The 24,456-nt window shown below is 36.3% G+C and overlaps 1 protein-coding gene across 2 annotated transcripts in view; it reads right to left on the reverse strand.

Annotated features, from left to right (window-relative positions):
- Window positions 1-24,456, reverse strand: part of LOC150075219 (tetratricopeptide repeat protein 21B-like) — a 272,286-nt gene that overhangs the window by 91,945 nt on the left and 155,885 nt on the right. For both annotated transcript variants that reach the window (XM_090389257.1, XM_090389256.1), the window contains exons 24-26: window positions 23,939-24,004; window positions 18,508-18,610; window positions 12,852-12,962 (exon numbers count right to left, since the gene is read on the reverse strand). In XM_090389257.1, the coding sequence (XP_090245383.1) occupies window positions 12,852-12,962; window positions 18,508-18,610; window positions 23,939-24,004 (280 nt within the window). The remainder of the gene's footprint in view (window positions 1-12,851; window positions 12,963-18,507; window positions 18,611-23,938; window positions 24,005-24,456) is intronic.

The raw sequence follows: 24,456 nt of genomic DNA on the forward strand, positions 1-24,456 counted from the left end.
CCTTAATGCCATAATGCTCCAATTTGTAAAACAGTCTTCCATGTGCAACAGTATCAAATGTTTTCCTGAAATCCAAGTATATGATATCAAAATTATTTTTTGCATCCAGTTCCTTTGTGACCAAATCGTAGTATCCAATCAAATTGGTCAGACAATACTTCCCCTTAACAAACCCATGCTGTGTCTGAGCTATTACTGCAGTCTTGTCTAAGTGATCCTGCATTGCTTCTTTTACCAGTCACTCCATTATATTCACCTGAACAGAAGTTAAACTAACAGGTCTGTAATTATTTGTGTCACCCTTTGAACCCCTTTGTGAACTGTGGATACATTTGCACATCTCCAGCCCACGGGGACCTCTCTGAATCTAAAGATGTCTCATAATTATGACTGAGGGTTTGCTAACTTCCCTCGCTGCCTCCTTCAATATAGCTGGATGGATTCCAACCACCCCAGTTGTATTTTTTATGTTTAACTTCAAGAATTTCTCCTCCACTTCGATCTCCGTTATTACAAAATCGTTTAGCTCCATTAGAGTTTAGTAAACTTCTGTCCTCCTGTTCCTTACAGAATTCCTCATGTGTGAGGAATTCTGTAAAGAAGAGGAGGACAGAATTTCTCCTGTGAACAAAGATGCAAAATACTCATTCAGTTGGTCAGCTATCTGAGCAGGATCGTCAATAGTCGAACCACCAACATCAAGTGGACCAATCTGATTCATCCCCTTCCTTCTAGAGTTTACATAAGTAAAGAAATATTTGCTGTTTTTCTTTGCATCCTTTGCTAAGGATTTCTCATAATCAGCCTTCGTTTGCATAACCTCCTTTGTGACTTGATTACAGACTGGCTTATATCTGCCATAGGCTTCTGTGTTACCTGATAATTTATATCCATACCACACATTTTCCTCTCTGCCCCAAGCCTCATTAGTTCATCTGACATCCATTTAGGTATAAATCTTGAACAGTATTTCTTAGTTGGTTTTTTTTTTTATGTGAACCCCAAACACGAGAGGTATTAGAACCTACAGTACTTAGTACTGTGCTTGGGTTGGAGGTTGAGAAGTCGAAAGAAGATATTTGTTGACATTGGACTTGAACTTCTGTAGATTGTAATTTTCAGGAAATACATATGAAAGAAGGTTGCTCCAGAAAACAGCAGTTGAATGAATAAATGAGGAAGATGAAAAGTTGGTTCTGTGGGTTTTAAGTTGGACAGTAAATGGATGTTGGCTGGTGGCACCACGTGTTCGGACTGTTTTGAAAGACAGAGCAGGAATTATAGAAGCCAATTCAGAAGAACAGTGCCCATGGAAGTATCTGTAGAAGAGGCATGCAGCAGAAACAGTGTGTCTATGACAAAGCGAGTGAAGAGACTCTGTTAGAGATGAATCATTAATTAACCTAACTGCCCTCTTCTGAATGGAATCAAGAAGCCTGAGAGAGGTTTTCGGGGCACCACCCCAGATGTGGGAACAATATTCCATGGCAGGGCGGATTTGCGATTTATGCAGAGTGAGCAGCTGTTTGGAAGAAAAGTAACGCCGAGAGCGAAAGAGAAAACCAAGTTATTTAGATGCAGAGGAGCAATATTTGTAATGTGCTTGTGCCAAGAGAGATTAGAAGTCAGGGTAATCCCCAAAAGAGATATATCATTTTGCCTAGAAATCGGAGTGTCACTAAAGGTAAGCATAGGAGCAGAAGAATCCTTTTTGCGAGATATAAGACAAGACTGAGTTTTAGAAGGGTTGAAATCAACTAAGTTGTCTTTGCCCCACTGGAGAATTATATGAAGATTGGCATTTAAGGAATTGGTAGCAGATTTTCGAGAAGTTGAAGCTGATTGAGCAGGACAAGGTTTCTAAAAATGGAAAGTTGAATGCAATGTGCTATCATCAGCAAAACTATGGAGAGGATTTCCAGTCAATGGAAGAAGGTCATTGATATATAGAAGAGGAAAAGAGTGGGGGAAAGGACTAAACCTTGGGGGACAACGGCATTAGTGGAGAAGTTAGAAGACAGAGAGCCATCTACCATCACCCTCAGTGAGCGATCAGAGAGAAAACTTGATAACCAATTATTAAAAACAGTTGGCAAACCATAAGATGGAAACTTGTTTAGAAGACCTTTATGCCAAACACGATCAAAAGCCTTTGAGATGTCAAGAGCAACTACTTGTGTTTTACCGAACCTTTCCATTGAATTAGTCCATAAATGGGTAACATAAGCCAGAATATCACCAGTGGATCGACACTGACGGAATCCATACTGGTGATCGTTGATCAGACGGAAGGTTTCTAGGTAGTTTAAGAGTTGGCGGTTAATTGATTTCTCCACTACTTTAGAAAGAGTAGAAGTAATTGCAATGGGACGATAATTGGATGGGAGGGATTTGTCACCCTTTTTAGGAACTGGCTGGATATGAGCAAATTTCCAAGCAGAAGGAAAAATACCTTTGGAATAAGAAAGTGAAAAAAGGCGGCAAAGAATAGGAGTAAGTTCAGGAGCACAGGTTTTGAGAACAGTTGTTGTTATTTGGTTTTTAGGAGCATTAGCAACTAAGGCCATATTGCTCGGGGATATGCGGTGGTCATTCCCTGACTTTTCCGCATCCGGTGGTGACGGGCTCGAACCCCGGTCTAATCAAGAAGCATGTGCTACGCACTGCTGCTCCTTCCCACCTGGCTACGGAGGCGCCGGTTTTGAGAACAAGTGGAGAAATACCATTGGGACCTGGAGCTTTCTTAGCATCAAGATTCGTCAAAATCCTTCTGATATTCTTTTGACGGAAGACCACAGAAGGCATTGAATGGAGTGTGTTGGGAATGGTGGGAGGTGTTTTACCAATATCATTAATACCTGAGCTGGAAGAAAAATGGGATGCTAGCAGGTCAGCTTTATCTTTGGCTGAAGTGACAACAGAACCATCTAGTTTGGACAGAGGTGGGAGAAGAGATGGGCAAAAGTTGCGGCCAATAGCTTTGGCAAGAGACCAGAATGCTCGGCTACCATTAGGGCAAGAAGCAAGTTTTCTACTCTTAGCCTGTTCAAACTCTAGTTTGGACTGATTAATAACTGCTTTACAATTGTTGCGAGCTTTGGTGTAGGCAGAAAATGAAACTGACGAATTAGAAACAAGCCAATTACGATATGCAACATTCTTCTCTTGGACAGCCTTAGCACATTTATTGGAAAACCAAGGTTTAGATAAAGGATGAGATTTTAAAGTGGAGTGTGGGATAAAGGATTCCATTCCTGCAAGAATAATTTCACTGACACGATCTGAGCAAACATTGACATCAGAAGTTTTGAAACAGTAATCCGACCAAGGAAAAGAAGTCTCGCAGGTCATCCCATTTTGCCTTCTTGTAATGCCAAACAACACGAGGTTGGGAATAGTCATGAGATAAAGGTTCCATTGGAGAAGAGACAATCACCAAGTTGTGATCTGAAGTGCCTAAAGGCCTCTCACTTCAACCGTGTACTGAGAAGGGTTGTTTGTGAGAAAAAGATCAAGCGTATTGGCTGTATGATTAGGATTGTCCGGTATTCTTGTAGGTAAATGAACAATCTGTGCAAGGTCATTAGTAATTGCAAAAGCCTCAGCATCTTGACCTGCTGGGTCAGTGTGACTAGAAAACGGACGCCAGCTAGAGTTGTGAACATTAAAATCACCAAGGAAAATTACCTCACTGTTAGGAAAGTTGGACTGCAGAAAGTCAAGTTGCAAAGAGAAGTCAAAGAGCTCCAAGTGATTAGTGGAGTTGGGAGAATTGTAGAGAGAACAGATGAATTTGACACAATGAGGTAGAGAGATTTGAAGCCAGAGAAGATCAAAGAGGGGAGATTCCAAATTGCCAAGTCTCTGACAGGGAATATCAGAAAGGACATATGCACAAGTACCACCTTTGAGGCGAAAGGAATCATACAGCGAATAATTTGGGCATCTGAGATGAGCAGTAGATGAATCAACCGATAACTGAGATTCTGTCAGAAAAAGTACATGGGGTTTGGCAGACTGCAAGTGGAAATGGACATCGTTGCGTTTAGAATTGAGACCACGTATATTTGTGAAATGAATTAGGAAGTCCTTGGGAGGTTTAGATCTTTTCGCAGATAAGCTTGCTCTATTAGTTTGACAATTCATGGTATATTCAATAGTAAGAAAAAGTGGGTAGGACATGCTGTATGAAGTAATGAAATTTTTGGATATGGCGTACATGTGGTAAGAATATACCCAGATCCTTGACGTAACGTGGCCTCGACAATGCTCCCAGCATACACACTACTCGGACACCCTCCAGTCACTATCTGGCAGAGTAGAGGTTGGTTTGGTTTTTTTTTTTTTTAGGAGCATTAGCAACTAAGGCCATATTGCTCCGGGATATGCGGTGGTCATTCCCTGACCTTTCCGCATCCTCCGTATTTGGTGGTGACGGGTTCGAACCCCGGTCTAATCAAGAAGCGTGTGCTATGCACTGCTGCTCCTTCCCACCTGGCTACAGAGGCGCCAGAGTAGAGGTAGCAAGATTATACACTAGCTGATCCGAAAGCCTCCTAGAGAATTACCAATAGGTTTGGTCCAGTGTACTAACTAGCGGCCGGTTTGCGAACACCGTTTTAGAGCTGTACACTCGAAATGTAAGGAATATTGGATCTCGCCATGGCGTTCATCATAACCTCAAAAGTCATCAATCATACTACATGATGGAAGAGATAGGGAAGGGTTGACCGGAACTTAGCTCTAGAGACTAAACATGGGTTCCACCACTTCAAGCCTCCAATAAGAAAAGTGGTAGTATTTCACCGGTTGATGAGAGTCATCTACCACCTAGTACTGCCTGATAACATAGAGGAGCGGTGTTCCTCCATGTGGTGTGGGCGCCACACCTCGACCCCTGCTTACGTTGGTTCACACCCGGGTGGTCACCCACCATGTACTTGGGCATGGAGGTTATACCCAGGATTACTAACAGTCCCACCATCGTGAAGGTGCAAGCAGAGGATTTGGCTGTCACAGACCGTCCGGACTTCACTGAAATTGGGTCCACTTGACTTTAGTGTCACCCGAATATCAGTTCCATCAGCGTTTTAGACTCCCAGGTAGCAAGTACAGCTTGTCTGGCATATCTGAGAGAATGTCTGTGACAACCTCAAGGACCATGAGGTTGTCCTGTGACAACCTCAAGGACAACCTCAAGTTGGTATGAAAAGCCTAGTAGCCTCCAAGTTTAAGTCAATGAAGGCTTCCTCCATTTAGAATCCACCATTAGTAACATCATCAGTTGATCCCACTGTATAAAATTTAAAAACTGTCTGAGACCATTGTAGTCACCTTTACAAAAACTAAAACCCTTCCCTTTACCCGTGATAGTACTTACATCTTAAAGTAAATTACACATCAGTACACTGTGATCACTGTCACCTAGTGGTTCCTTTATCCACAAATTCTTAATGCATGAATAATCACTGCTGATAATCAGATCTAGAGTATTACTCCCTCTGGTTGCCCATTGAACATGTTGCTGCAGAAAACAATCCTCCAATAAATCCATAAAAATCTTGCTAGTGTGCAAGTGACTAACCCACAAGTTCCAGTCAATATCTGGAAAGTTAAATTCCCCCATTACAAGACATTCTGATTTACTGGCCCACTATTTCTCTGCACAACTTTTCGTTGTACTCATCAGAATCATTAGGCCTATAACACACACACACCTATTCTCATTTTCCCATTCCCAGCGTCACACCAAACTGACTGCACATTACACTGTCCACCCATATCAACTGGATGCACTTCCTTAGATTTAGTGTGTTTCTTAACTAACAGCATAACCCCTCCTCCCTTCCTACCCTGTCTATCCTTTCTGTACACATTGTACTCCCCAAATTCCAATTCTGCACTACTTAAATCTGTGTGACACCATATCTCTGATATCTCAACAATATCAAAGTCTTGATCAGCACTTCAAATTCATCAAATTTATTTACTATACTTCTAGCATTGGTGTACATGCAAGTATACATGCACCTGTTCTTACTCTTAGTTATACATATACACAGCATATGTATTTACTAGTCCCATGATGATTCCTAGCAGTTCTTGAAATCCCCAGCAACCTGCTCTCCAGGCTGCTGCTCATTATAATAGAAGCAGTGCAAGAATCACTTTTGTCTCTGCCTGCGGCTACTGGTAATCTTTTAGTTTTTGAATCCCCCAAGTATTTCACTACTTGTTCTCAAAACCTGTGCTCATGAACTTACTCCTATTCTGTGTCCCCTTTTTTCACTTTCTTGTTCCAAAGGTGTTTTTCCTTCTGCTTGGAAATTTGCTTCTGTCCAGCCAGTTCCTAAGAAGGGAACCAAATCCCTCCGATCCAATTATCATTCCATTGCACTTACTTCTACTCTTTGTAAAGTAATGGAGAAATCAATTAACCACCAACTCGTAAATGATCTAGAAACCTTCCATCTGATCAACAATCACCAGTATGGATTCCATCAGTGTCAATCCACTGGTGATATTCTAGCTTCTGTTACGCATCTATAGACAAATTCACGCTCACTGGTGAAACTGAAGTGGCTGCTCTTGATATTTTAAAGGCTTTTGATCGTATTTGGCATAAAGGGCTTCTAAATAAGTTTCCATCTTTTGGTTTGCCAACTGTTTTTTTGTAATTGGGTATTCAGTTTTCTCTCTAACTGTGGTTAATGATAGATAGCTCACGTCTTCTAACTTCTCCACTAATGCAAGTGTTCCCCAATGTTCAATTCTTACTTTCACTCTTTTCCTCTTTTACTTTAATGACCTTGTTCAATTGACCAGAAATCCTATCCACAGTTTTGCTGATGACTACACACTGCATTTCACCTTCCAGTTTGAGAAATCTTCTCTGCACAAACAGCTTCAAATTCTAGAATATCCAATAAAAATTCCTTAAATGTTGATCTACAATGAGGCAAAGATAACTCAGTTGATTCAAAACTTCTAAAACTCAGTTGTTTGTTTGTTATTTGATTTTTAGGAGCATTAGCAACTAAGGCCATATTGCTCTGGAGATATGCGGTGGTCATTCCCCGACTTTTCCGCAACCTCCGTATTTGGTGGTCACAGGCTCGAACCCCGGTCTAATCAAGAAGCGTGTGCTATGCACTGCTGCTCTTGCCCACCTGGCTACGGAGGCACCTAAAACTCAGTTCTGTCTTATAGCTCATGAAAAGGATTCTTCTGCTCCTATGCTTATCTTCAACGATACTCCTATTTCTAGGCAAGATCATATACAGTGGCGGACAAAACAACTGCATCACCTTAAAAAAAGGTAACATTTTTAGTGAAACGTATAAGATATTGTTTGATTACAGTAATTTTGATTGTCGCAAAGCAAAGGTATTGCATCAGATAATGCCTCTATTGCATCAGATGGTAATTGCAAGGTACTGCAACAGCCATTTCTATAAATACGATATATACACACTCATTTTTGAAGAGGCGCAAGCTTGGCTCCATATGTTCAGCTGACACCAAGAAAAAAAAAGTGTAGCTGTTGCTCTGTCCCAAGAAGGGCTTTCTATGCGTGCCATCACTGATAAACCACGCTACCACCAGTCAACAGTATCCCAGGTGCTGAAATTAGAGCAGTAAACTGGTGATGTGAAGAGAAGACCTGGATCAGGCCGTAAGAGAGTGACTAACGCCTTCCCAAGATCGATATTTGAAATGGCTATGCATTCGCAATTGGCATGCTAGTGCTCCTGATCTAAAACTGGACTTTGAGATGGCCTCTGAAACAAGTGCACAAACTATACAAAGACGGCTTTTGGAATGTGGTCTGCATTCCTATCAGCCCAAGAAGAAGCCTTTGTTGACCCAATAAAATGAGGAAGAAGCAACTTGCTTGGGCTAAAACGCATGTTTCACGAACAAAAGAGCAATCGGACACCGTCATCTTTTCTGATAAATCGAAATTCAACCTGCATGGCTCGGATGAGAAACGATATGTCAGAAAACAAAAATCGGAAGCACACCATTCTGACTACATAACACTGACTGTAAAGTTCCCCGCTGGTCAGATGGCCTGGGGATGCATAATAAGCAAAGGGGTGGGGCAAATTAAGTTTATTAACAGAACAGTGAATGCAGAAACCTACACTGCTACCTTGGATGAGTGCCTGAAACTCATTATTATTAGGAAAGGCGCACTATAACCTCAGCAGCTCGTGCGCCATCACACACACACACACACACACACACACACACACACACACACACACACACACACACACACACACACACACACACACACACACACACTATTAGGGATCACCACACAGACGTCCAAAACCGCATTTTTCAACAGGACTCAGTACCTTGCCACACAGCAAAATTGGTAAGTTTTATGATATTTAAATTTAATGATGAGTTTCTCTTCTTGTTTCACAAGGCTTAAAACAAGAATCTGTTAGCTTATTATAGTATTATCAATTAATGAAAACATTATTAGGTGCCAACTCCGTGTTCTGATGGGTGTCTATGAGAGCTTGAGGTGTAGGGAAAATGCTCTCGAAGAAATTAATGAACGGCCCATCACGCTCAGCTTTCCAGTTCAATGGCAGAGATCACCCCTGTGCATCAGGCAACACACAGGCAGTCTCCAAGGCAGAATGTGCTGGTCCCAAAGGAACTAGTTATTGTTGGTGAATCTATTGTCAAAGAGACAGTGATGTTGTTTGTTGTTGTTATTTAGTTTTTAGGAGCATTAGCAACTTAAGGCCATATTGCTCCGGGATATGCGGTGGTCATTCCCTGACCTTTCCGCATCCTCCGTATTTGGTGGTGACGGGCTCGAACCCCGGTCTAATCAAGAAGCATGTGCTACGCACTGCTGCTCCTTCCCACCTGGCTACGGAGGCGCCAAAGAGACAGTGAATATACTATGCAAGAAGGATAGGTGGAACAGGATCGGGGTCTACCAAGAGCAAAAGTTGATGACGCCATAGAGAAGATATCATCTTTTAAGGGCACAAAAGGTGATATTGTTGTACATGTTGGAACTAATGACCTTAAGAGTAAGAGATCTGCAGATTTACTCAACAAGTACAGTTCAATGTTGAAAAAAAGTTATGAGTTAGGGTTGAATGTGAAAGTGTCTGCAATTCTGCTTAGACACAATAGGAGGAAGTATATGATGAGAGCTTTGTTGATCAATTCGGCCCTAGAGAGATTGTGCAAGGCTCAAGGGATAAAATTTTTTTCAGCCTGGTCTGTGCTTGTTGACAGAAGAGACTGCTTCTACAGGGATGGGATACACTTAAATACAAAGGGTGCAAGAATATTTGCTGATGCTGTCGAGGCAGTGTTAGGTGGGTCAGAAAACTGGTAGCTTGGGTGGATACACAGAGTAAAAGGTTAACAGTGGCCGCAGGCAGAGGCAAAAGTGATTCTTGCACTACTTCTATTAGAATGAGCAGCAGCCTGGAAATCAAGATAATGAAGATTCCCAGGACTGTTAGGAGTCATAGTGGAACAAGTAAATACATGGGCTGTGTTAGGTAAACTAAGAGTAGGAACAGGTGCATGTATACTTGCATGTACACCAATGCTAAGGGTACTCTTAATAAATTTGATGAGCTTGAAGTGCTAGTCAAGACATCAAAGGCAAGATGTGGTGTCACACAGATATAAGCAGTGCAGAATTAGAATTTGGTGGGTACTATGTGTACAGAAAGGACAGACAGGACAGGAAGGGAGGAGGGGTTATGCTATTAGTTAAGAAACACACAATCTAAGGAAATACATCCAATTGATGTTGGTGGACAATGCAATGTTGAGTCTGTTTGGTGTGACATAAGCACTGGGAAAAGAAAAATGAGAGTAGGTGTGTGTTATAGGCCTAATGAATCTGATGAGCATAATGAGAAATTGTGCAGAGAAACAGAGTGGGCCAGTAAATCAGAATGTCTTATAATGGAGGATTTTAACTTTCCAGATATTGACTGGAACTTGTGGGTTGGTCACTCACATACTAGCAAGACGTTTGTGGAATTGTTGGACGACTGTTTTCTACAGCAACATGTTCAGGAGGCTACCAGAGGGAGTAATACTCTTGATCTGATTATCAGCAGTGATTATTCATGCATTAAGAATTTGCAGATAAAGGAACCACTGGGTGACAGTGATCACAGTGTATTGATGTGGAAATTACTTAAAGATGTAACTACCATCAAGGCTAAAGGGAAGGGTTTTTGCTTTTGTAAAGGTGACTACATGGGTCTCAGGCAGTTTTTAAATTCTGTACAGTGGGAACAACTGATGATGTTACCAACATTGAATTCTAAATGAGAAGCCTTCAGGGACTTAATTTTGGAGTCTACGAGCCTTTTCATTCCAACTAAGAAATACTGTTCAAGGTTTAGTCCTAAATGGATATCAGATGAATTAATGAGTCTTGTGGCAGAGAAGAAAAATGTATGGGATGCATATAAAGTATCAGGTGACACAGAAGCCTATGGCAGATATAAGCTGTCTGTAATCAGGTCACAAAGGAGGTTAGGCAGGCGAAGGCAGATTACAAGAAATCTTTGGCAAAGGATGCAAAGAAAAACAGCAAAGAGTTCTTTACTTATGTAAACTCTAGAAGGAAAGGGATGGCTCAGTTTGGACCACTTAACATAGATGGGTTGACTATTGATGATCATGCTGAGGTAGCTGATAAACAATGAGTATTTTGCATCTACATTCATGCATGAGGAGTTATTCAATGAGGGGAATGCCAGACATTTATCAAACTCTAACAGGGAGCTAAGTGATTTTGTAATAACTGAGAGCAAAGTGGAGGAGAAATTGTTGAAGTTAAACATAATGAAGGCACCTAGGGTGGACGGGATCTATTCAGTTATATTAAAGGAGGCAGCAAAGGAAGTAAGCAGGCCCTTGGCCATAATTATGAGAGCTTCACTGGACTTAGGAGAGGTCCCCTTGGACTGGAAGTGTGCAAATGTATCACCAATTCACAAAGGGGTTCACAAAAGGTGAAACAAATAAATATAGACCTGTTTGTTTAACTCTTGTTCCTGGGAAAATAATGGAGTCACTGGTTAAAGAAGCATTGCAAGATCATCTAGAGAAGACTGCAGTAATAGTTAAGACACAGCATGGGTTTGTTAAAGGGAGGTGTTGACCAATTTGATTGGATACTATGATGTGGTCACAGAGGAACTGAATGCCAAAAATAATTTTGATATCATATACTTTGATTTCAGGAAAGCTTTTGATGCTGTTGCACATGGAAGACTTCTGCACAAATTGGAGAGGTATGGCATTAAGGGTAGGTTGTTACAATGGATAAATGGATGGTTGAGTGGGAGACGACAGAGAGCGGTAATCAATGGATACTGCTCTTCATGGACAGATGTTATTAGTGGAGTCCCCAGGGTTCGGCGTTGGGCCCATTGTTCTTTTGTATATTTATCAATGATATCGATAAATATAAATCATATTTATATGATAAATCAAGACAGTATGCTACTCCAATTGGATCTAGATAAGTTGGGCAAATAAGTTGGGAAATGGGCTCAGAAGTGTCAATTGAAGTTTAACATTGACAAATGCACAATTACTGCATAGGGGTAGCAATAACCCAAGAGAAATGTACCAACTCTGTGGTACTACTCTCAAGGAAGTGGAAAGTGAAAAAGACCTGGGGGTAATTGTTTGTTTGTTTGTTATTTGGTTTTTAGGAGCATTAGCAACTAAGGCCATATTGCTCCAGGATATGCGGTGGTCATTCCCTACCTTTCCGCATCCTCCGTATTTGGTGGTGACGGGTTCGAACCCCGGTCTAATCAAGAAGCATGTACTACGCACTGCTGCTCCTTCCCACCTGGCTACGGAGGCGCCGGGGGGTAATTGTGCAGTCAAATAAGAAGTTCAAAAGCAGTGCAGACGGGCTGCCAGGGCAGGTCATGGAATCTTGTCAATGATATATATTAATTTTGCTAGCAGGGACATGGAGGTGATTATCCCGTTATACAAGGCAATGGTCAGGTCACACCTAGAGTACTGTGTACAGGTCTGGAGGTCTCATTTTAGGAAGAATGTAGAGCTGCTGGAACGAGTACAGAAAAGGGCAACAAGATTAGTGAATGGAGCAAAGGGTTGCTCTTATGAAGAAAGGCTTAAGTTCTGCAAATTGCAGTGCCTGGAGAGTAGGCATCTGCAAGGTGATCTGATTGAGGTGTATAAGGCCTTGAATGCTCATGGGATTCTTCCTCTTGCTCAGATTAAGAACCTGAGGGGGGAGGCATAAATTCAAATTGAGGAAAGACAGTTGTAGAATAGATGTGCAGAAATTTGCCTTTTGCCAGCAGGTAGTTGATTGGTGGAACAGACTTTCATCTTTTGTTGTGGACGTTGATAGCCTAAATAAATTTAAGACTGAACTGGACAGGTATTTGGAACAAATGGAGGGGTGAAATGGGAGCGTTTTTTTTTTTTTTTGGCTGATGCTGCATAAGCTTGCTTTCTTGCATCATATGCCTCTACTAATGCTAATGCTAATCTCATAAAACAGTTTTCGTAATTTCTCGGCCAAGATATATATCACTTTTATTTTCATACAGTGTAGATGTCTTCTCAGAATAAAAACTTGTTCACACTACTGAAGGACACTGAGAGGTGCAACACTAACAGCATGGGGAATTCTGGTAACTCTGTGGTAAAGAGACAAATGCACATTGTTCATATTGCCAGTATTCTCATATTTTGTAAGTATACTGGCAATAAATTTGAACCTAGTGTAATTTCAATGATAAATTTTATATTAAAAAGAATATAAATTGACATATTGTACATACCAGAGTAGCTGCATCATTTTCTTTATCTCCTTTAAGCACAGTGGTGCAATAATGACGAGCTGATTCTAAATTATTTGCTGCCATTTCTAATTTAGCTAAGGCTAGAAGTATCTGAAAAATGCAGAATTCTAAATATTTATTCTATTTACATAAAGTTTTCTTCATATACAAAGTAAAGAAATGAGTAGCTTGGCATTTATATTTCTTAACTTTTGTCACCATTTACTCCAAAAGTTTAGATGTCAGTGTAATTCTATTTAGTGGTTTAATTAATGAAATTCATTGAAAAATGTATATTTTGAATTTTTCTTGTATATAATGATTAAGTGAGAGATTAAATTAACATCAGCAAATACTGTTCATGTTTCTTTTCTTGCATAGACAAATGATACAAAATATACTAAGGGATATAAAAATTTATTTTGCATATTCCCTTTGAAAATTAGTATTCCTGAAATTTCTCAGAAGACCTTCAAATTATCTTTACTTATTTCATTGCAAAATTTTATTGTAGAAAAAAAAAAAAAAAAAAAAAAAGAGTAAGTCGAATTAATTAAGAAAAAGTAATTTTTTTTTTTTTTTTTAGCTTACTGACATTCATCATATTCTTCTATGGGTTATGCTGGTTGTTCAGTTTTCAAGATGGAGTCTCAACTGTTTCTCCTAGTCATCTTCTTGTCCTAGTCATCTCCTTTGCAGATGCACTGGGTGTCGGTAAATTTTCAATACCATTCACAAATGAAATGCCTACTCAGCAGATCTTTGTTAAATTCTGTGAAACTTTTATTTAGCAGCAATCACAGATTTTTTTTCCCACACACTAGCATAAAAAACACTTTCTCAGGTTGAGACTCCATTTTAAAAACTGAACGATCAGAGTCACCTATGAAAGAAAATAGCTCCTAACAGATTGAGGGAACACACACACACACACACACACACACACACACACACACACACACACACACACACACACACACACACACACACACACAATATTTGAGACTTGCTTTTCTTTACTTTACTTATCTTTGTGAGATTTTTCATAATTAAATTTTAAAAATTAAGAATATCATTTGCCATCACCCTGTATTATCATAAGCATTTCCGCAGACTTTACAAAGAAATCCTGTAAAGCCCACAGTAATCTAACCATAAGGAACCTAGTTTAACACTCTACTACTACTATATGTTTTTGAGCAGTGTATTATCCAAAAAATTCCCTATATCATTAGAGAGGAAAGTTAAATGTCAATTTATTTCTAAAATATACAGATATCCCCTATCATCATTGTGGTCTGGGATCAGGAACCTCTACAATCAGCAAAACTGTGATCAGCAAATACTTAAACTATTATCAGCTAGTTGGAATGTACTTAATTTTTTTAAATGTAGTATTTACTTAAACTGACAGTGGTGATGCCATGTCTAACACGCCCACAAGTGAAATATATATTTTGCATTAAATGCCAGCACAGGATTAGCACTTCTGATGGAAGAGATGCGAGCACTGTTACTATTTCTGTCTTCTGCTTGGCGTACACTATTGCCATTCTCATCAGACAGTTCATGCTAATGACATGGTAAGTTATATCCCATTCATTTTACGTTACAGTTATTGTAGAAACCAATTTCAGGTCTCAAGTATTATTATTTATTTTATTTATTTTATTTTTTTTTTTGGTTGACAAAACATTAATCTCCATATGTGTAATTTTGAATTTTCACTTAATGATTTTATAAACTTGAAAACGGAAGTGACTAATGGAAGTCTCATGTTTAAAGGTATGTTTTTATAACTTTCTCTTGTTTTGTAATTTTTGCAGTAGTCTGATGGCTAAAGTATTTTGTATTGAACCTGATGCAATAAATGGATATTGACTAATTAATAGATTTATATTTTATGCTTAAAATTTTTTTTTTATTTTTAGAAGAATTAATTAAAGCTTTGCTTTATTGTAAATATCATGGGTAAAAAACATGTGAAATTGTAAATATAAAATCACATTTTTATATTTAACTTTTTCATTAAAAAATAAAAAGAAAAAAATTTATTTAAAAAGTATTTGCAATTCACAAGTAAAAGACCAGTATTGGTATACAATTATAATTAAAAAAAAAAAAAAAAATTCAGGAATAAAGAAAATTTGTTTCTAATTGACCAGGTGGGACCATCCTTGTCATAATCAGGAGCACCAGCAGGTTAAACATGTAATTTTAATGATAAAAACCACAACAGAATGGGCATTTAACCAAATTTTATCCTCAGCCTTTTGGTATAATGAATAGTTTATTCATTTAATATAATGGCAAACACAACAGAGTGTTATTTCTAGTATTTAATAGAATGACACGATTATCTTTTCTTCCATTGTCATAACTGCAGCCTACAGCAAAACTACTTGCACTAATATTTTTTACCCAATGATTAATTAATAATGCTTTTGGCACTGAGCTGTGGTCCAGTGGTTAGCATGTGTGCTCCCAAGTAAGGAGGCTGTGGGTTTGTGCCTGTATGCTGCCACTAAAAAGGATGCACAAGTCCATTGTGAACTGGGGCCAAAAATCTGACTGTCTTTAATTAAACATGTATATAGCCACAATGAATATGTAAATACTTCTTACCGCAGCAAATAAACATAAATTTAAATATAAAACTGAATACACTAATGGTTGAATGAAGCGGCAAAAAAATTTGAAAATAGTTCTGATGAAAAATTCAGCACAAATTATTGTCAAAAGTCAATTATTAACAATAAACAAATAAAACAATTTAACAATTTAAGAAACAAATTGTTATTTGTTATTTGGTTTTTAGGAGCATTAGCAACTAAGGCCATATTGCTCCAGGGATGTGCAGTGGTCATTCTGCATCTTTCTGCATCCTCCGTATTTGGTGGTCACGGGCTCGAACCCCTGTCTAATGCAGAAACAAATGGATACTAGTTTGGTTTCATTATTTGTGCATGTACAACATTGCACCACATATTGAAAATACAGTTAAGGAAGGAATAAAGAAATGGAAACAGGCATTTGCTTAAGGGGAAAAAATTAGCATCACATTTTTATGTTTTCCACATTTCCAAATGATAAGGCTCAAATTCTGTGCTCCCTATAAAGGGAACAATTCAATGATTTCAAATTTCTCTCTCTAGAAAGAAATCATTTTTCACTTGTTTGAAAAAAAAAAAAAAAAAAGAAGTGCATTAGCATCCATAACGTTGTTCAACTTCAGGATGATTTGAAATTGCACATCAGCCTTCACAAAAATTGAATCTACATTGCAATGAGCACGAAAAAAGATTGAACATTAAAAAAAAAATTAACATAATAATATGTAAAAATTAATGGTAAGTTATATCTATTATACTGCACTTCTGAATGTGTAGTATATTAAAATTTTATTAATAGATAACAGAGCTGCAAAGGCAATACATTCAATACGTTCTATGTTATATATCAATTAGTTAAGAAAAGGAGGAATTATCTCTATGATGTCTTGTAGAACACTTCAGTGCTGATACTCTCTATTGTTGAATCAACTATACAAATAGTTTATGCGTATTCCCCATCCTTGTAAACAAAATCAATGATCCAATGAACCACGGAATCGGAGGCCCACTGACCCCAAGCCCAACTCCAAAATACATCGAATCAGCAACCTTAATCTTTGAGTGAGAGAATAAAATACGTCCATATTTTAAAACAATTTAAATGCTTTGAAATCATGAAAAAACATTAAGAAACTAAAGAATTTTGTTACTTCCCTTTAGATCCTTTAGTTTCTTAATGTTTCAGAGTCTTCTCAATGTTTTTATATTTTAATATTTGTTTTCAAAGTGTTAAAAGTATGGATTCATTATTCATTTGGTTTCAAAGCATTTAAATTGTTTTTAAAATACAGACATATTGTATTCTCTCACTCAAACGTTAGAGTTGGTGAATCAGTGTATTTTGGGGTCAGGCTTGGATTTCGTGGGCCTCCAATTCCATGGTGCATTGGATCATTGATTTTGTCTATGAGGGTATGGAATACACATAAACTATTTGTATAGTTGATTCAACAATGGATAGTATCAGCACTGATACTATCCATTGTTGAACATAGAGGTAATTCCTCCTTTTCTTAACTAATTAAAATTTTATACAATACTGTATTTCTCTTAAACAAAATATACTTTCAAGGCAATAAATGGATCTCTACTGGAATGCACAAATACATTCCAGTAAATATCTGCACAAATACATTTACTTTGTAGTCTGTATTGTCATTTTATTTATTTATTATTGATTTTAAAGTCAATATGTAAGTAAAATAAAGTAAATTAAAGTCAATATGTAAGTAAAATAAAGTTGAAATTATTACTGTAAAATAAAGTTGAAATTATTAAATTATTAATGTAATAAATTATTAATTATTACATTATGTGTTATAAAATTGTGTGTGTATGTGTGTGTTTGTTTGTTATAATCAGTTATTACCATACAAATGAGAAAGGGCAATACTCTGGTACACAAGGTAGATATTTCAATGGTATAAGAATCAGCAATAACATAAAACAGATATATGAGGCTATCATAAAATAAAATATAGAATATAATGTTGAAACCAAAGAAAATGTGTCTGTTAAAGTTAAAAATTTAATCTGAGTGAGTTCAAATTTTTGTTTTTTCCTAAACATGTTGTCATAAAGCCAGACAATCAAGGTCAAGTTCACAGGACTAGCTTGATGGAAATATTGACAAGTGAAGAATCAAATATACTAATTCTTGAAAGTTTAGACTGGAGAAATGAAGTGGTTCTAGTTGTCTCAGGTGGAATTTTCTCCTGAGGAAGGTCTAATATGTTGAGGAAGTTACTCTGGCCAGTGATCAGAGACACAAAACAATGGATAACTCTGTGCTGCCAATGAACTGTAACAGTATGATTTCAATTTGTTAGTGCAGTTTTATGTTAAGCTGACACAACAAGGAAATCAGCAGAACTTATTTTATCAAATAATTTATTAAATCCACTGTGTGTGTGTGTGCATCACAAATAAGCAAAACCCACTTTGTGAAAGGAGAAATTGGGGACTAAAAGGAAAATAAAAAAAAAGCTTAAAAAACTATAAGTATGGATTGCAATTAGTGAGAGATATCTGTATCTTCAAAACAGTTTATCTCCACTGCTAGAAATCATAAGATAAATTTTCAGTAGAGATCCATTTAGCAGCCCTAACCAAAAAAAGTCTTTTCTGCACATGTCTATGAAGATGATACCACAAACCTACCCTGCAGATCAACATTTCCTGCAATGTATAAGTTTATATGTGTGTACTTATACATCTTTTTACATGTTTCATGCTGAGTTTAATCACTGAGTTGTCAGAGGCAGCATGAATCATGCTTACACATCCTTACATGAGGAAGAACAAAAATCTCTCAAACAGATGTCTAGGTTTGGAGATTGTTTATTTATTGTGCAGCCCTAGGATAATTTATAGCTTCATGATATAAGAAATATGCTATAAATAAACATAAAAATGTGTTTTGTAGTAGAAAAGATGTCTTTTCTTTTCTACTATATATAAGTACTTTGATTTTTCATAGTATATGTTTATGTAATTTTGAAATTAATTTCATAATAATTAAAAAACATTAAAATTCAGTCTACCTCTGAGTTATTTTCATCGAAACTTAAAGCTTCTTTGTAAAACTGTATTGCAGGTGCATAATCTTTTCTTGAAGTTGCTTGTTCTGCAAGCTGTCGGCATATACTAAAATTTACATAAAATAAACATAAGCTTATCTATTAATTGACATACACGAGTCATTACTGCAAGGACATTAATAAAATCAAACTTCTCACTAAGATTAGGAAAACAAAATACAGATTATAATTTTAGGTAATGTGCACAGTGCATTGCATTTTGAGCATATTTGATTTTTATTTCTGAAATTAATTGAATTTTTTTCTTTTTCTGTGATTAACAGAATTGAAGAGTAAATAGCTAATTATAATAAATAATAATGTTCTTATTCATACGGGCACCTCCATAGCCAGGTGGGCAGGAGCAGTAGTGCACAGCCCACACTTCTTGATTAGATCGGGGTTCGAGCCTGTGACCACCAAATATGGAGGATGTGGAAGGTCAGGGAATGAATACCGTATATCCCCAACCCGGATAAAGGGTGAGGGTTGGCATCAGGAAGGGCATCCGGCTGTAAATTGTTTTGCATGCCAAAACAATAAAAGAAATTAAAAAAAACGCTGACCCCATATAATAATGGGAAAAGGCGAGGACAAAAAAACAAAAAAAAAAAAAAAAATATGTTCCTATTTATACTCTAGAATTATTACAAGGCCAGAGTGAGTCATTAATTATTTTGACAATGAATACAATCATTAACAATATTTAGTGGTCACATGAGCTTGAACCACAGCCCACTCAAACACAAGTGCATTATTGCACTCGTACACTTGTGATAAGAGTGCAGTACTGTATGTCTGTCCTTTGATTATCTTCTTACCAATTAATTAACTAAATAATATACAAAAGTAAATGTTTTTACTGCACTATACTTCACACAATGTAATATTCACTCAACTTTTTGTAATACTTGTTTCTACCTAGATTTTTAATAAAAAATGAAATATAACACATATTTCAGGGTTCTCCTATGATTTAATATGCAGCCAACATCATTGCAATGCTCTTTATTTCATCCAGGATTTTAATAAAAATTGAAATATAATACATATTTCATGTTTCTTCTGTGATTAATATAATAAACAACAACCCTTCATAAAGGAACATTTCACATGTGCAATGCCTGAATTGAGATCTTTTCTGCGCATCCTCCATATTGCCTGCTTGTTCATTCTTCCAATTAGTGCACAGCAAATAAACAATACCCAGTACTTCACATGGGTTACAATATAAAATATAAATGTTTTCTATGTGATATGTATAAAAAAATAATTATTTGCTGCATTTCCATTCATCCAATTTTAATGAAATTTTGAATGGCTTGACAAATCTTTCTAAAAGACACAAATTTTTATGAAATATAAAATATGAAAATTTGTCCACTGGGAGTTGAGTTGTTATATGCAGATTGCAGATGAACAGACATACATGGTGAAAACAACAGGTCCTTTACATATGCAAATGCAACTAAATTGTAGGGGTAAAACAACAGGAAAAATCTTACAATCAGATATTAGACTGAAAAGCCTCAATAAAGCCAAATTATATTGATGATGTTACATCATCAACATAATTTGGACCCAGACCTTTTCAAACAAGTGAAAAGTGGGAATAAAATATTCTGTCAATGAGAAAAAACACAATACCTACATATATAGACAAGAGAATGGTCGAGCAGAGGTGTTGAGTTATATGTAGGAAAGAAAATGCCCACATAAGCACTACACTGTCTGCTTATCTGATTCAGCCCTGCCTGAAAAGTCTCAGTAAGTTTCTCGCATTACTGACAGGATTCAAACCTAGCCCTTTTCAAATGGATTTCAGGTTTCAAATCCACTCAACCATAGAAAATTCCTGATTTTTAAGTACACAGTTTTGCTAAATCAGCTGATATACTGTGAACTGCTGTCATTATTAGATCACCAACTTTGCACACTAAGATGCCTCTGTTAACATGCATGAAATTATGAAATCAACTCTACACAAATTGAAGTGCTTAAAATTTACACTTTTCTCCATCATGTATTTACTACTGTAAATTTAAGAAAATATGTATGCTGCTATTTTGCTATAAAGATAGATAAGAAAAAAAAAGCAATTAATTTTCCCATTCTGGAAAATAATTTGTGAAGCAGCAATTTCTGTTATACAGAAATAGCAAAAAAAAAAAAAAAAAAAAAAATTAATTTGCCCATTCCTGCTAATAATTTGTGAACTACCAAATAACATCACATCATATAATACAGTAAAACCTCATTAATTTGAAATTGAAGGGACCAAAATACATCCGTTTTGATTTAAATGGGTTCAAAGTATATGTACAAATTCAGAACATATTGATATTAATTAATCAAGAGAAATTTTTAGGCACTCTTATTAATGCTGTGCAGGACTTTCATAATTCTCGTTTAAAATAGACAGTCACAAATATTCAGTTAACAGACTAGTTTAGTCAACGTGAGAAAGACAGCTACTATGCTATGAAGAAATTCAGTAAATTTCTAGCAAGTCATAACATGATTGCTGAATTTTGCTTTAGCCACCATTATACAGTTTGATGCACACAAGCTATGCATACAAAGAAGTGAAGTGCTGTTTTGGTCATTGAGTATAATTGTGCATACTTTCGATATACAGAGAGGGAGAGAGAGGAAGGGGGCATCCCTATTTTTGGATATTATCTGCTGTTTAATATTTGTAACCCATTTTTCTTTTTTGCATTATTGCTTTCAGTAAACTTTGTTAAGCATGAATTGCTCTTACTACACAAACCAGTGATCAGCTGATGTCACTTCAGAACAGCTGAGAGTATTAGATAGAAAAATATGTTTGATTGAAGTTCTGGAATTAAATGTTTATTTTTTTTCCTATTTTTGTGCCCATAAATAAATCACTATTCACTGAAAAGATTAACCATGAAAGCAGTGTGAAAGGAAAATATTACACTATACACTAAATCAAATATACAATATCAGTGTAAATACACCATAGTTAACCCATAAATTTTAACTACGTATGTAGTGTAATAGGCATCGTTTTAATTGTATCTCATATTGTGGTTGCCTTCACAACGCGATAGCTGCTATTACATTACTTCAAATAAATAACACTTCTCTAGTAGAGAAGACTGCTGTTATTTATTTTCATCAGATACCACCACCCAGACGATCGTTTCGAAGTAATGCAATAGCAGATATCTTGTTGTGAAGGCAACCACAATATGAGATACAATTAAAACGATGTATGTAGTTCACATTTATGGGTTAACTATGGTGTATTTACACCGATATTATATAGTTAATTACTTAAACTCATAAGGAATTATGCTTTGTGCATTTATTTTTCTAACACATTATAAACAACACCCTTTGGCATCTCTCATATTGTGGAAATAACTTCGCAACTGTGATAGCATGTTGCATTACCAGAGTACCTGCCTGCCCACTGATGACAAAGCCCACTAGCTTCGAAACTATCGTCTGGGTGGTGGTATCCACTGAAAATAAATAACAGCAGTCTTCTCCACTAGAGAAGCATTATTTATTTGAAGTAATGCAATTGCAGCTATCTCGTTGTGAAGGCAACCACAATATGAGATTACAATTAAAACGATGCCTATTACATTACATACGTAGTTCAAGTTTATGGGTTAACTATGGTGTATTTACACTGATATTATATAGTTAATTACTTAAACCCATAAGGAATTATGCCTTGTGCAATTATTTTTCTAATACAAACTAAATCAAATATATACTAAATAAAAAAACATACTATAAAATATTCCAATATAAAAAATACTATATAAAGAAACTATATACTAAAACAAATAATGTATTTAAAAAAAAAAAAAAAAAACGATTTTCAGGATGTTAGAACAGTTCAAATTGAACATACAAGTTTTTATATTTTTTGTCTTTTTAACTTGGCTTGGCAAATTAGTACTGAAAATGAGAGAACAGCACCTGAAGCAGTTTCATGGTTAATCTCTTCTATAAATCAAGACTTAATTTATGCACACAAAAAAATAGACTCAATTTCACCCAACAAAGGTAAAATTTTACAACTGTAATCAAATGCATATTTTTAAAGCTGTACCTACCCATACTGGGCTCTTACTTGTCTGCTTTAGAGTAAGTCAAACTAGTCAACAGTTCACACAAGCATTCTATGACTACTATACATAGTTATAATCACAGAATGGTTGAATGCTATATTATGGAATGATTGGCAGGGCTAGAAAAGAGGTGTCACTTTTTTTTGTTTTTTGCACAAATTACAAGTATTAAACAGCAAAATATACAAAATTATGAATACTCTTTCTTTAGAAGGTATGTGTGAGTAATAAACATGGTACTCGTTTTAATGTACAACTTGTATACATCGAGCTGCGTGACTATTATGGCAGCAAAAATGAAATTTGGTGATTTTCGTTATTACATGAAGAAATTGAAAAAGATTTCACATGCCTCATTGTGAATTCCTTAAGAACTGTTAGCTACTTTTTTTGATCCTCCAATTATTTTTTCCTGAAAGTACATTTATTATCAGTCTCTTAAAATAGAGTGCATACATTCAGACATGAAGATGAATGGTAGCTGTATCAGGAAATCACACATTTTGTATTGTTAGCAATCAGCATTTTTTCTCCCCTCCCAACATTGCAAACAAATTGGATTACATGTGCACCTGCAATGTGAATATACAGTCAGTTTAATTCTCTGTGATTTCTCACACAGTTGTTAGAGAAGCGAATAGAAATATAAAATTTTTATTAGAGAAGAAATATAAAATTGTTGGAGACATGAATAGAAATATAAAATGAACAATACTAAATTTTTGTTATAACAATGTTTGTCAGTAGGGTTTCAGCAGTCTTTTTGAATTATACAAGCGCTATTCATAAGTTGCCAGAACCATTTCAGACTTAAAATTTCACTGTAGATGTATTCTAAATAATCTATACTGCTGGCTTGGAGAATAGTAACAACTGCAAAATACACTGCATTTCAAGTAATCTAATATTCCTTTAATGAAGATATACTGTATTATAATTTAGTGTTGAGTATTTAAGTAAACCTGCTTATCTCCAAGCAGAAAAATTTGAGCTTCCAGATGAAAAAGGCTTGCATCCTCCATTTGAGATGGACTAATTCAGCCTACTTCAGAAAAATCACAGAAAAAATTCCTTGTATGAATGGACTTTTCTAGAACTTTTCCTAAACAGATGGCAATCATGTGTAAAGATGGAAGCCATCTTTACACATGTTTTTCATGTGTAAAGATGGAAGCCATCTTTACACATGAAAAACCAATAGCATTTAATACAGTCTTCACATTTCTAAATACAAATTTCTGTATTAGAATAACATTTGGTGTATATCTTTTACTTACTTCAGAGCAAGTTGCCGCTGTTCTGGTAAGGAATCAGGCTGCTCCGATGGAATCCTTCTCATTACTCTAATAATAAAGGAGTCACATTAATTAATTATATATTACACCAAATTTTAACTTTTTTGTTTAAGATGATATTTAAAATGTTCTTTGTAAAATCAGCTGTGTTAATTTCAGTAATCAATAATGGGTTACACATGTGGTTTTGGTATTTTTTTAAATTTTTTCATATATTACGAACAAATCTTTCAGGATTTTTGAAAAATTAGTAGTGGTATTAGAACTTTAAAAATTAGTATTAGTATTAAATTTTAAAAATTAGTTTTTTTTTTTTTTTTTTTAGGAGCATTAGCAACTAAGGCCATATTGCTCCGTGAATATGCAGTGGTCATTCCTGACCTTTCCACATCCTCCGTATTTGGTGGTGACGGGCTCGAACCCCGGTCTAATCAAGAAGCGTGTGCTACTCACTGCTACTTCTTCCCACCTGGCTACAGAGGCGCCTTTAAAAATTAGTT

Source organism: Mastigoproctus giganteus, chromosome 14 (assembly GCF_048544385.1).
Source record: "Mastigoproctus giganteus isolate SK-2022 chromosome 14, ASM4854438v1, whole genome shotgun sequence".
NCBI lineage: Eukaryota > Metazoa > Arthropoda > Arachnida > Uropygi > Thelyphonidae > Mastigoproctus > Mastigoproctus giganteus.